Source organism: Brienomyrus brachyistius, chromosome 17, assembly GCF_023856365.1.
Source record: "Brienomyrus brachyistius isolate T26 chromosome 17, BBRACH_0.4, whole genome shotgun sequence".
Classification (NCBI taxonomy): Eukaryota; Metazoa; Chordata; class Actinopteri; order Osteoglossiformes; family Mormyridae; genus Brienomyrus; species Brienomyrus brachyistius.
This window is the reverse complement of record NC_064549.1, coordinates 2,526,341-2,538,766: the sequence shown is the minus strand read 5'-3', so window position 1 is coordinate 2,538,766 and position 12,426 is coordinate 2,526,341. Positions and strand designations below refer to the sequence as shown.

Below are 12,426 nucleotides of genomic sequence, written 5' to 3'. Positions count from 1 at the left end.
ATCTGCCTCGATTGTGCCCCTGTCTTTTTGTGTGGCTCCACAATAGGAACCAGACCACCGTCTATCCTGGCCATCTGACAAACTAATCATCCCTCCATGCATAATTTGGCAAATGGCTCCTGGCACTTGTTCCATTCTAACTCGGTCCGAAGCTGCAGAGGTCGGCTCTAAAAAGAATTTGCCTGTCTTCAAAGGGGCTAACTGGCCTGAGGCGAGAGCAAGAAGTGTCCCGGACCTCTTATTGTCCCAGTCTTCATCGCCTCTGGGATCTCATTCATCTGCTGTCCGAACAGCAAAGGCGTAACCCCAGGCCAAAGCTAACCGGCAGGCTGCAGAAATCCGATAGGGGGGGCGATCGATAGCTGCCCCCCTCTGTGTGTTTAAAATGAAATATCTGAGTCTCTGCGAGTTTCTCCACTCCTCTCCTCTTGTTTATATCTCATTTATCTCGCATTTCAATTCACCGTCCAGCAGCAGGGTTAGCACGGTTTCACTCGAATCCACAGGCTGTTCATGGACTCTGGGAATCCGTAATCTCCAAGGATCCTAGTTTCGGACCAAAGGCTTTGCTCAGAAGCTGATCTGTGTCTTGTTTGCATCACACTGATCTGACCACGGCCAAGCAGACATGAGGAGCTCAAAAGGGGGACCGGTATATGACCCCCTGGGCACGATATTTGCTGTACTGATTTGCTCCAAAGGAGGACATTGTTTCTCCCTTCTCTAGCTCCGTTCCTCCTCCTCAGTTCCCTAATTCGGTGGCCACTCTTCCTCTCCTTGCTGCCACGTTCCACCAGCCAAAATTTCAGTGCCACCCAGCATCCAGTATAAACAGGGTCACCAGGCAATGTTCACGCCTGAGAGAGCTGTGAGTTTGGGGGGAGGGGGGATGTCTGACAGCTCAATAAAACAGCCCCCAGTTTTGTTACGCACCCTCAATGGACATACTTATTATTGCAATATCCTTATTGATTATTAATTATAATGGAGACAGGTCATAAAATAATCTTTAGGAACATTACGACCGCCCAGCTCTCTCTCTCCAGCCTCCATGTGTCCTCACGCAGCCCTGATTACCGGCTGTTAATTTCCCCGCCACTTAATTAATCACACGCGAGGATATTGCTGCATGTCGCATGCGCCACCATTGCCCAAGAGCCGCCGTAATTCTCGTGTTGACAAGTATAAGAAACAATTAAGTCACACTAATCTATCCCCGTCCGGTTTACCCCTCCCCCTACCCCCCACTGTCCTTTCTAGATTGTCAGCGTTGGAAAACATGTCAAGGGCTACCATTACATCATGGCAAATTTGGTAAGAGGCACTCTTATCGGTTATTTAGTTGTGCTTGCATTCCGTGTGGATTCAGTGTTATCAGCCTGCCCCTCCTTCCTGAGGCAGGGACACCCCCACGTAAATAAAGCCTGATGAGCTTTGGATTTGATAGAGGGTCCTGCACCTCCAGGACTTATTTGGAGCACATTGTTCGGTCGATTAGTTTCAGATTATCAGCTAGGAGACAGCGTGGGGAATCGCTGCTAATCCATTCACAGGTGACGCTGGGAGAAGCTATGGCAGGAACATATCTCCTGTCACGGCGATATGATTACTGCTCCCCAGAGGCGCTGTCAAGGCTGCTGGGGACGGCCGAGTCTGCTCTCCATCATGAGGGGGTGAATCGGAGCACTTTGAGTAGGGACATCATTTGCAGCAAGATTTAAGCGTGGAAGGAAATGAATTTGTCGTCGCAGTAGGCAATTAGGTTGTAATGTTAGGGTCTAAGGGAGATAGCAGCCTCAGAGGACTCTAGTGTGTCTCTGCTTCAGATGCTTCGGTGAATCCGACGCTGATGCATTTACTCACTTGTGTTCTCCGGCCCCAGGGCTTCAAAGACATCTCTCTGGAGCGCTTCATGCACGGCGGGGCAAACGTGACAGGCTTCCAGCTCGTCAACTTCAGCACGCCCAAGGTCATCAAGCTCATGCAACGCTGGAATAAACTCGACCAGAGGGAGTACCCTGGCTCCGAGAGCCCGCCCAAGGTAAGTGGCCGCACCCTTCTTTGCAGCAGGTTACCACTCGGAGCCACTGTACACAGAATCCTCTGTGGCCAGAGATTGCTGATTCCTGAAGGATGCTGCTTCACCTCTGATATGATTCCTAGGGATTGTTTGGTCAGAGCCGTGGACACACTTATGCTGTGATGAAGTGAGAGGGTTGAATCCCACCTTCAGAGAAGGAAGTGAGCTTTGTGTGGAGAGCAGATCGAGACCCCATTTAGAGACACATTAGCCAGCCTTTTTATTATCTCAGCCCGTATGAAAAAAGTATTTTACCGTATTTCTTCAGATTGAAAGTGCCAGCCCTATGTGGGGGCTGGCCCCCCCCCACCAAGGGTCAAATTATACAATCACCTCGGGTAGGCAGGAAGAGACGCGTGTGTTTATAGATTCCTGTTTACATGTTTGTGTCGACAGCAATGCATGTGTATATACACGAAATGTTAGCACTCAAAGGTGTTGTTTAGTCTATTTTAAGATAATGGTGTTAAAAGAGGCCATTAAGAGCTGCTTTAACAGCCTTATTGTAAGATGACCTCTATCTCTAAGATTGCTCTAAGACTGCCCCTCAGTGTGGGAGTCACCCCCCCCCAACCCCTTCCCCCACTCCTCGCCCCAGCCCTCTCCCAGTGCATCCTGCAGAGAGGATGGGGACAAGCCTACATCAGCAAGCCTGCCTCGATGCACCACCATCGATCCTCCCCCGAACACCATCCTCTGAATAATAATCTGGTTGTCACGGCTCTGATTGGCTGTCCTCCCCCGCATCGACGCCGCCCGGCCTCTTGCGGTTCCCATTGATCCTGAGGGGGATTCTGGGTACCGTGTACACTCTGTGTTAATATGGTCCACTGCGTATTAAACAGCAATTATCCCTGTTTAAAGGTGGAGTCGCTGGAGCTCGGTCTCATCAAGGCACCGGGGACAGTTAACAGCTCCTTCTATGAGGCCTAATTCTCCTTAAAGGGTTATCAATGTTTCCCAAATGAAATTATCTGAATTTATTAAGCAACCTCCACAGACCTGCAGCTAAGCATGAAACAGCTCTTGTGCTCATGACAGTATCATAGCAATGACAGGGAGGAGACAAGCATGCTGACAGTATTCTCAGTGGTTGTGATTCAGCAGTGAGCATCACCTGTGTGTGTAGCATTCTGGCACAGTTCCTTCACCCGTAAGTCACCTGCTCATGGTCTTTGAGATGATGGGACCCCTGGGCAGGATTCTCACGAGGAACATCCCCCTCCTCTTACGCAGTACACCTCGGCACTGACCTACGACGGCGTGCTGGTGATGGCCGAGGCTTTCCGGAACCTGCGGAGGCAGAAGATCGACATCTCTCGGCGCGGGAACGCTGGCGACTGTCTGGCCAATCCGGCAGCGCCCTGGAACCAGGGCATTGACATGGAGCGAACGTTGAAACAGGTGAGCAGCAGGGGGTAAGAGGAGAGCAGGTACAGGCACTGCCCAGTGATTCAAAGAACAGCATTCTTCATCCTGCACATCAGTACATAGGAATACTTACTCACACCATCTAGTCTGTAACATGCGACGGGAAGAGACAGCACAAGGCAAAAGTCCTCACAGTGCATTAAAGTAGACATACAGGAATGCGCATAAGTTGTAAGCAAGTACGCATTCACCTTCCATGTGCATTTTATGTGCAGTTGTTATATGACAAGGAGTTACTCTGCATTTTAACCTTTATATGCTAATTTGTACTTCATTTGCAGTATGCAGGTTAAAATGCACAGTAATTTCTTGTCATAGCAGCGCGAATGCGCATAAGGACGCATTTATGCTGTTACGACAATCAATCGGCTCACGTATCGCTTTTAAGGAAAATGCATGTTTGCGTACCAGTTATGTCATCCTCGGTAATTATGAAATAAAAAGAAATGGCTGGAACAGAAAATATGGCTAAATTCTAGATATAAAAGATAATTATTCATTAATTTCGCTTAGATTGGAAATATTGCCGGGTAAGTTGTAATAGTCACACTTGATACTGGAGAGGAGGAGATTCTAGCCGTAGGTGGGGGAACGGGCTGTGATTCAGGTCAGACAGGTGACGCTGTGATAGCCCAGGTAGATGGGGGGTGTGTGTTAGGACTGTGATCAGAAGGTTGCCAGTTCAAATCCCAGAGTTGGCACTGGGTCCCTAAGCAAGACACTTAGCCCCCATTGGCTTTCTTTAAAGGTATGTTGCTTTGGACGAAAGTGTCTGTTAAGTAAATAAAAATGTAAATAAGAGAGTCCAAAGTGGTTCTGTAAGTGACAGTGTCACTCTTGTGGTCGCTGTGAAGGTGAGGATCCAGGGCCTGACCGGGAATGTGCAGTTTGACCACTATGGGCGCAGAGTCAACTACACGATGGACGTGTTCGAGCTCCGGAGCAACGGCCCCCGCAGGGTGAGTGGGCGTGGTGTGTGGAAGTCGGCATCTTCACAACGGAGGCTTGAGAGGCACATTTCAAAGGGTGGCCCCAAAACCACGCTTATGAATGGCCCACCTACCCCCTTTCCCCCCCACTCAAGCTCCACTTCTGTACAATAAAATTTCGACTGTGATAGTGCGTGGCTCAGTGTGCCTGTGACTGGAAGGTTGCCGGTTCAAATCCCACGGACATTTGTCTGAATAAAAGTATACAGTAATAAAACTAAAATATAAATGTTTGAACGTTTAGCTAATGAGCACAACGTCAGTCATAATTCGTGTCCTTGGAATTCGATTCCAGCTGCATGCTGAACCTACAAAACAGCCCGAGTTCCCATGGTGTGTTTAGGTTCATGCTGTGGCCACACGCCTCACCAGTGCCGCTACTGAAGGACAGGACTGCTCGTCCTTGATGTGTGACAGTTTGTCATTCCTGTCAGTCCCCTTCCACGCGAGATGGCAGAGCCAGAAAGCCTTTATTCCCCGCCTGCCCTCCCCCGCCAGTCAGCGTGGGCATGCAGCATGCATACACAAACACCAGAGGCCTATAAGCACACTCGCATCAGCAGCGCCGCAGATGTCACTCTCACATAAAATAGGTCAGCAGGTGGCAGAGTAGTTAAGGACTCATAATGCCACAGCTGCTGCCATTGCCAGCAGTTCCTTTATTCATCTGAGGAATTACAATGAGAGCTGCATTCTGCAGCCAGGGAGAGGGCCCCGGACCTTACATATTAATGAGCTCCTTTAGGAATAGGCCGTTTGACCTTTCAGCACTTTACGGGGGAGGATGGAAACGCTGAGGTCCGTCTGGAACGGTGCACGGAGCAGTGGCTTTTTAGGCCACGGTTCCCGCTGCAGCATCTGAAAGTGTCTGATTAGTGTCCCCTGGGAAGCAGTTGCTGCACGCTTATCTGCCATGGCCAAACGCGAGTGTTAATGCCGCTGCTAAGGCCTGTGCGCGTCGGCGGGCGAGAGAGGCAGCGGCTTAAGTGAGTAAGTCATCGGTGACCGGCAGAGATTCGGGAGCGCCGTATACAGGGGCGGGGCCACAGCAGTGCTGACCCCAGCTGAAAGCTCATTGGCTCCTCCCCTGTCAATCACTTATTCCAAATATATCATTGACTAATAATAAGGTTGGCTTCTTCTCCTTCTATATGAATAATTACCCCTCTTAGATCCCCCCCCCCCTTTTAAAAATCCTAAAATCGCCCTATGGAAGCCACGTGCACCTCACAGTTCCCCTCCTTCACCTATTTCTTTAGTTTTTGGTGCTATGGGGGCTCAGTGGCAACGGTACCTACAGTGATAGCCACACCATAGTACCTCACACTGACACACACCCCCCCCATGCCTCAAAGCACCAGCAGAGTCCCGCCTTTCACTGACTGACTGCTAACCCGACCCCCCCACCTCCCTCCAGATTGGCTACTGGAATGATATCGACAAGCTGGTCCTGATCCAGAGTGAAATTCTCTTCGGCAACGACAGCTCAATACTGGAGAACAGGACAGTTGTGGTGACGACAATAATGGTAAGGCACCGTGGGACCCCACCCCTCCCTGGCCCCCCACTCCAGGCGGCCGTAGTCATGGTTCACCTTTGACATCTTCTGGACAGAAGTATGCAGGCAGGCATGTGAGACAGTGGAGTGAACTGAAGGATCGTGTCGTTGAAATTTTAAACAAGGGCCGGATGAAGTGTGGATACCAACAGTATTTGCATGGGCCCTCGAGGTTCTCCCCCCAGTGTGTAGCTGTGCAGCTGTGCGGGGGTGTAACAGTGTGGGTGTGTAGCTGTGCGGCTGTGTGGGTGTGTAGCTGTGTGGGTGTGTAGCTGTGTGGGTGTGTAGCTGTGCGGCTGTGTAGCTGTGCGGCTGTGTAGCTGTGCGGCTGTGCGGCTGTGTGGGTGTGTAACAGTGTGGGAATGTAACAGTGTGGTGTGTAGCTGTGTGGCAGTGTAGGTGTGTAGCTGTGTGGCAGTGTGGGTGTGTAGCTGTGTGGCAGTGTGGGTGTGTAGCTGTGTGGGTGTGTAGCTGTGTGGGTCCTATAACCGCTGTCACTGTGGAAACCAGTTCTGGAGCCTTTTCACCTGACAGTTAACTGATGCTCTTTTTCCAAGATCCACCACTGCCTGTATTTTTTAATCTCAAACCTTTCCTCTGCAGGCAGATACCCTAATTTTTTATTATTATTTTTTTATTTTTAAAAATGTATTAGTTTATTAATTTGTCCTGTTTTCTGATTGTGCAGTCTGTCGTTCAGCAGTGTTTTTTGTTTGTATGTTATTTATTTTTCAGTGTAAGCTGTCGTTGTCCTACCCTGACCTTTCTGCTGCCTTGAAGCAGGGAGACATCATCAAGTCTTTATTAGCCTAACCTGTGGATGAGCTTCCGAGTAGCTTAGCTCCTGACACACATCGTTAAAAAAAGAGAGCGGGAAATTTATTTCCCGTTACCGTGCTCTTAAATTGAGTCATGAATATTGTCCCCCTCTGTAAAAAATTGTCCTCAGAATTTCTGAATGATGTCAGTTTCACTCTCCCTGCCCTAAATAAAAACTGTAACTTTCTTAAAATAAGAAAACAATGTTGTTCTCTATCTCCTGTTCAAGTCGCCCGAGCATCTCTGAATTGCAGAACATTGGCTTCGGCAAACCCATTTAACTGCACGGACTTTGCCGGAAGCTGCCAGGCCATGCGTGACGACGGGGCCCGACCAGGAGTCAGTGTTCTGAACCTGTCATCCTGTTTTCTTTGATGGTGCCAAGGGAACCTGGAACAACCCTGGGGGGAGGGGTCTCAGACTGACCAATAGGCAGCTCCCTGCTAGCAGGTTACAAATCTCTGGGTTTGGGCAGCAGGTGCCCGGCAGATTAAGGTCACATGCCCTGTCAGGGTGAGTGTTCCAATCCCTGAGGGCTTGCTGTTATACCCTTTCTCTTTACACCTTCTGTGTATCTCCTTGGAGTAGCACAATCACAATCTCCCAGGACCTGAATCCACACCCTCCGGGTGAGATGTGCAGTTCCCTGGACCATGCTGGGTACTGGCACTGATGCTGCTCGCTCGGGAACCCCAGGAGTGACGTAATGCATGGCTGCTTCTGACCTACCACTTAATTAGTGTCATTAGCCCATGTTTCTACTCAGAGGAGTGGTCCGGGGATCACTGGAGTAACGCCGCAGGGCCACTCGGTGCCGGTCAATAATTCCCCCCACCAGACGCACACTTCACCCAGACCAAGCACGCCGTTAGTCAATTAAATGGTCCAAATGTCAGCAAGCCATCCTAAGTTCATATGCAACTCCCATGGGACAGTCTGCTCGGGTCTGCATGCCACACTTCCCAGAATCCCCTGTGGGTTCCCTGTTTGCCTGCTCGATTTGTTCAACCAGACGTGCAGCGAATCATCCTGTGTGTGGTTCCACGAGAAAGCTTCTGTTTGGGATGCCTCACCTGCCGCCTTCGAGCCATGCGGGCTTGTGCCTTACGTGTCCTTAAACGGTGCCGTGCTCCTCTGAGGGACGCTCTGGCCAGCAGGCCACGTTCCCCCCGCCTGGCATTCCCCGACGAGCCTGCAGCTTCTCTCCTCAGCAGCCCCCCCCCCCCCCATAAAAAACAGAATGTCATAAGATGTGCTGTCAGCCCTCTGCCGCTCTGCAGAAGTGAAACAGCACTGACAGTCACCCAAGGATTGGCACCGTTCCTGCTGCCCCCACCATGCCCCTGCTATTCCCCCCATTCCTGTCATGCCCCTGCTATTCCCCCCATTCCTCAGTCATGCCCCTGCTATTCCCCCCATTCCTCAGTCATACCCCTGCTATTCCCCCCATTTCTCAGTCATACCCCTGCTATTCCCCCATTCCTCAGTCATACCCCTGCTATTCCCCCCATTCCTCAATCATACCCCTGCTATTCCCCCCATTCCTGTCATACCCCTGCTATTCCCCCCATTCCTGTCATGCCCCTGCTATTCCCCCCATTCCTCAGTCATGCCCCTGCTATTCCCCCATTCCTCAGTCATGGCCCTGCTATTCCCCCCATTCCTCTGTCATGCCCCTGCTAGTCCCCCATTCCTCAATCATACCCCTGCTATTCCCCCCATTCCTCAATCATGCCCCTGCTATTCCCCCCATTCCTCAGTCATGCCCCTGCTATTCCCCCATTCCTCAGTCATACCCCTGCTATTCCCCCATTCCTCAGTCATACCCCTGCTATTCCCCCCATTCCTCAGTCATGCCCCTGCTATTCCCCCCATTCCTCAATCATGCCCCTGCTATTCCCCCCATTCCTCAGTCATGCCCCTGCTATTCCCCCCATTCCTCAGTCATACCCCTGCTATTCCCCCATTCCTCAGTCATGCCCCTGCTATTCCCCCATTCCTCAATCATAACCCTGCTATTCCCCCCATTCCTCAATCATACTCCTGCTATTCCCCCCATTTCTCAGTCATGCCCCTGCTATTCCCCCCATTCCTCAATCATACCCCTGCTATTCCCCCATTCCTCAGTCATGCCCCTGCTATTCCCCCCATTTCTCAATCATGCCCTCGCCATACCCCCATTATGCCCCAGTCATTCTGCCTTCATGCCCCCGTCTTTCCCGCATCATGCCCCCTCCATGACCTGGTCATGCCCTTGCTATTCCTCCACCATACCTCCACCATGCCTTCATCTATCAGTGTTGGACATCATCAGTGAGCTATATATCGCCTTAGCTTTTGAGGCCATATTTAATATTTCTGCGTCATGTTTTGTGATGCTATTATAAAGGCAAACAGGCAGACATGGAGGATGCTCTCAGAGGAGTCTCCGCTTGATGAGGACGGTCTCCTCATGTTTCTCTTAACCCCAAACTTGGGTATTTGCATGGTTACATTAGGCATGACTATGGGGCAGATATCCCAGAAATACTGAAATGGCTGGTGTGTCTTTTTTAAAGTCCAAATGCATTCAGCTTTTAAATCAATCGGCATTATCTCTGCTGTCCATCTGTGATGCCCTTTGGAATAGTGGGGGGGGTTGAGCCTGGGGGGGGCTGCAGAGGTGAGGGCGGATATTGCAGTGAGAGGCTCACAGCCCGCCCCTATCCTTGCAGGAGGGCCCGTACGTGATGCTGAAGAAGAACTGGGAGATGTTTGAGGGCAACGACCAGTACGAAGGCTACTGCGTGGACCTGGCCTCCGAGATTGCCAAACACATCGGCATCAAGTACCAGATCTCCATCGTGCCGGACGGCAAGTACGGTGCCCGAGACCCCGAGACCAAAATTTGGAACGGCATGGTTGGCGAGCTGGTGTACGGGGTAAGGCGGGATCGGGCCGGCGATCCTATGGGGGGAGAGGGGCTGATACTGGGGGAAGGGGACGAGGTGGTCCCTCTGTGAATCTGTCTGAACCTGGTGAATAATTAGGGAAGGAAAGGCTGTGTAAGTACTTTGTAAACTTTAAGATGCTCTTCTGTTATCCACCTCCCCCCCCCAACTCAACCGGCTGCCCAGAAAGCAGAGATTGCCGTGGCCCCCCTGACCATCACCCTAGTGAGGGAGGAGGTCATCGACTTCTCCAAACCCTTCATGAGTCTGGGCATCTCCATCATGATCAAGAAGCCGCAGAAGTCCAAGCCGGGCGTCTTCTCCTTCCTGGACCCGCTTGCCTACGAGATCTGGATGTGCATCGTCTTCGCCTACATCGGCGTCAGCGTGGTGCTCTTCCTGGTCAGCCGCTTCAGCCCCTACGAGTGGCACACGGAGGAGCCCGAGGAGGACAGCGACGGTCAGCCCGGCGAACAGCCACCCAACGAGTTCGGCATCTTCAACAGCCTCTGGTTCTCGCTGGGGGCCTTCATGCAGCAGGGCTGCGACATCTCCCCCAGGTGACGCTCGCCTCTTCTTTTCCTGGTGTCGTAATCATCAGGCAGATGCTGACGTGCAGAAAGTCCAGCTAACATTTCAGTTGTACAGGCAGGTCTTGATTTACGTAAAACCAACTTAAATCTGCATTTACGCAAAAAATATGCACAGAATTTATGGATGCACCAAGGAAAACAGGTAACATATACCTGTAAGTAAATTTACACCTCATCTTTCCATTTAATATGTGCTCTTGGTATATTTAGTATATTTTTGGCTTGTGTTTTTTTGCTATAAGGTGTCTTGAATGGTATGGGAAGGTAAATCCGACTTACGGAAAATATAATGTACATGAGGATTTGTGGGACGAATTGCTTATGCTTGTCGAGAGCTGCCAGTATTTAAGTAACATAACATGGTGTTGGTGTCAGACGTAAATGGCGACATCACGTGAATGACAGCAATTTCTTTGGATCCACGTCACATTGGACCCGGAGAAGGAGAACTTCAGTCCACGAGTCTAGTGGTTCAGATTCCTGAAACCCAACCAGGCAGCAGGGTGTTAATTCATGCATGATTTGAGGGGACAAAGTGGTGGTGGCACTGGACATGCCAACCCAACGGGAGGGGTCACACCTCAGCTCGTCTGCTCGGGCTTGCATTTGCGGGAACATGTTCCATAAATCCGTGATGCGGTACCTTCAAAAAGCCTACCCTTATTTTTAGTTTTTATAAGAATAAGGTCTTATATTATTGATAAGCTCAGATTGCATTTTGGTGAAAAATTAATGGTGGGGTCTTCAGCCAAGGAGGAAGGGGATACAATAAAATGCTGGCTCACTGAGGACACCCGGTGGACACTCGCTGAAAGGCGGCCAGACAGTAACCTGCACACCGCCACGCTACGGCCAACCACATGTCTGTCTCTCGGTGTGTTGGAGCCCTGGAGGCCACATGCATGACCGTTCCATTCTGAGGTGATCACAGGGTCACCCTGACCTTCCTCCATCACCTTCCTTTACTCCATGAAGGTGAGGATAACAGTTTGGTTTCTGCTGATTTATTTATCTTTTATCCAAAGGACATGCAATTCAGAAAGAACGTTAAACAGTCCCTGGAACGACTGGGATAAAGGGCTTGTCTCGAGGGCCCAATGGTAGTAAGCGCTCCGTAAATTTGGTTGGTATCGGCCAGGATTCGAACCCCCTGTTTAGGGGGCAACTATGCTACTCAGCCAATGCCTGAGACCATCAGAAGGGATCTTCAGACAAAGGTTAATTACTGTGTCAAGGGACCCAAGAATACCACATCATTTTGGATAATAATTAATGATTCGGGATGCCTCATGTGCCCCTTGTGCCAGTGATAGGTCTGCATGGTAATGGGTAGGGGAAGGGGGACGCCAGGTGAAGATGCCCCCCGGGGATGGATCTGGGGGAAAGGGTTAGAGCAGTGCATTGTGGGAGATAACGTCTGATCAGCGCAAAAGGGACTCGAAGCTCCCTGGTGTGAAACGGATTAGTGCAAAACAGCAGGCTGGCATTAGAATGGTAATGGCTGATCCTGTGTGTGTGTCTGTGTGTGTGCATATGTGCATGTATGTGTGTCTCTGTGTGTGTGCATTCGGTCCCCATAAGGATAGCATCAATTTTATCTGCAAAATGCCAAAAGTTACTCATGGTTATGGCTGGGTGGGGGTTAAAGTTAGGGCTGGGTGGGGGCTAAGGTTGTCATTGTTGGGAGTAGGGTTTTGCCCATAGAAATGAATGTACGATCCTCACAAAGATATGAATACAGGTAGGGGTGTGTGTGTGTGTGTGTGTGTGTGTGTGTGGCTTCAGTGGAGATGGCAGCATGACCTTCACATCCTGTTGACAACCTCAATATGACTTCTGTCACAAAAATTACGATACACCTTCCTGTTGATTGCTTAACGCTCATTTAAATGCATTCTAATTGCCTTATTAATTAGTGAGTTAAGGAGCCCATTATCAGCATAATATGTAATCAGGGACAAGCTTTTCTGACGCTGTTTCTTGGGAGATGATGACGCGGCGATATTTAATGTGTGTGTCTGAACAA

General features: G+C 50.3%; 1 protein-coding gene across 9 annotated transcripts in view; it reads left to right on the top strand.

Moving 5' to 3' along the window:
- Positions 1 to 12,426, top strand: part of gria4a (glutamate receptor, ionotropic, AMPA 4a) — a 54,996-nt gene that overhangs the window by 31,576 nt on the left and 10,994 nt on the right. For all 9 annotated transcript variants that reach the window (XR_007383195.1, XR_007383194.1, XR_007383196.1 and 6 more), the window contains exons 5-11: positions 1,261 to 1,314; positions 1,883 to 2,041; positions 3,317 to 3,484; positions 4,366 to 4,470; positions 5,918 to 6,028; positions 9,592 to 9,798; positions 9,994 to 10,367. Coding sequence is in view for 6 of the 9 variants with exons in the window: in XM_048981760.1 (XP_048837717.1) it covers positions 1,261 to 1,314; positions 1,883 to 2,041; positions 3,317 to 3,484; positions 4,366 to 4,470; positions 5,918 to 6,028; positions 9,592 to 9,798; positions 9,994 to 10,367 (1,178 nt within the window). In the remaining 3 variants the exon portion in view is untranslated. The remainder of the gene's footprint in view (positions 1 to 1,260; positions 1,315 to 1,882; positions 2,042 to 3,316; positions 3,485 to 4,365; positions 4,471 to 5,917; positions 6,029 to 9,591; positions 9,799 to 9,993; positions 10,368 to 12,426) is intronic.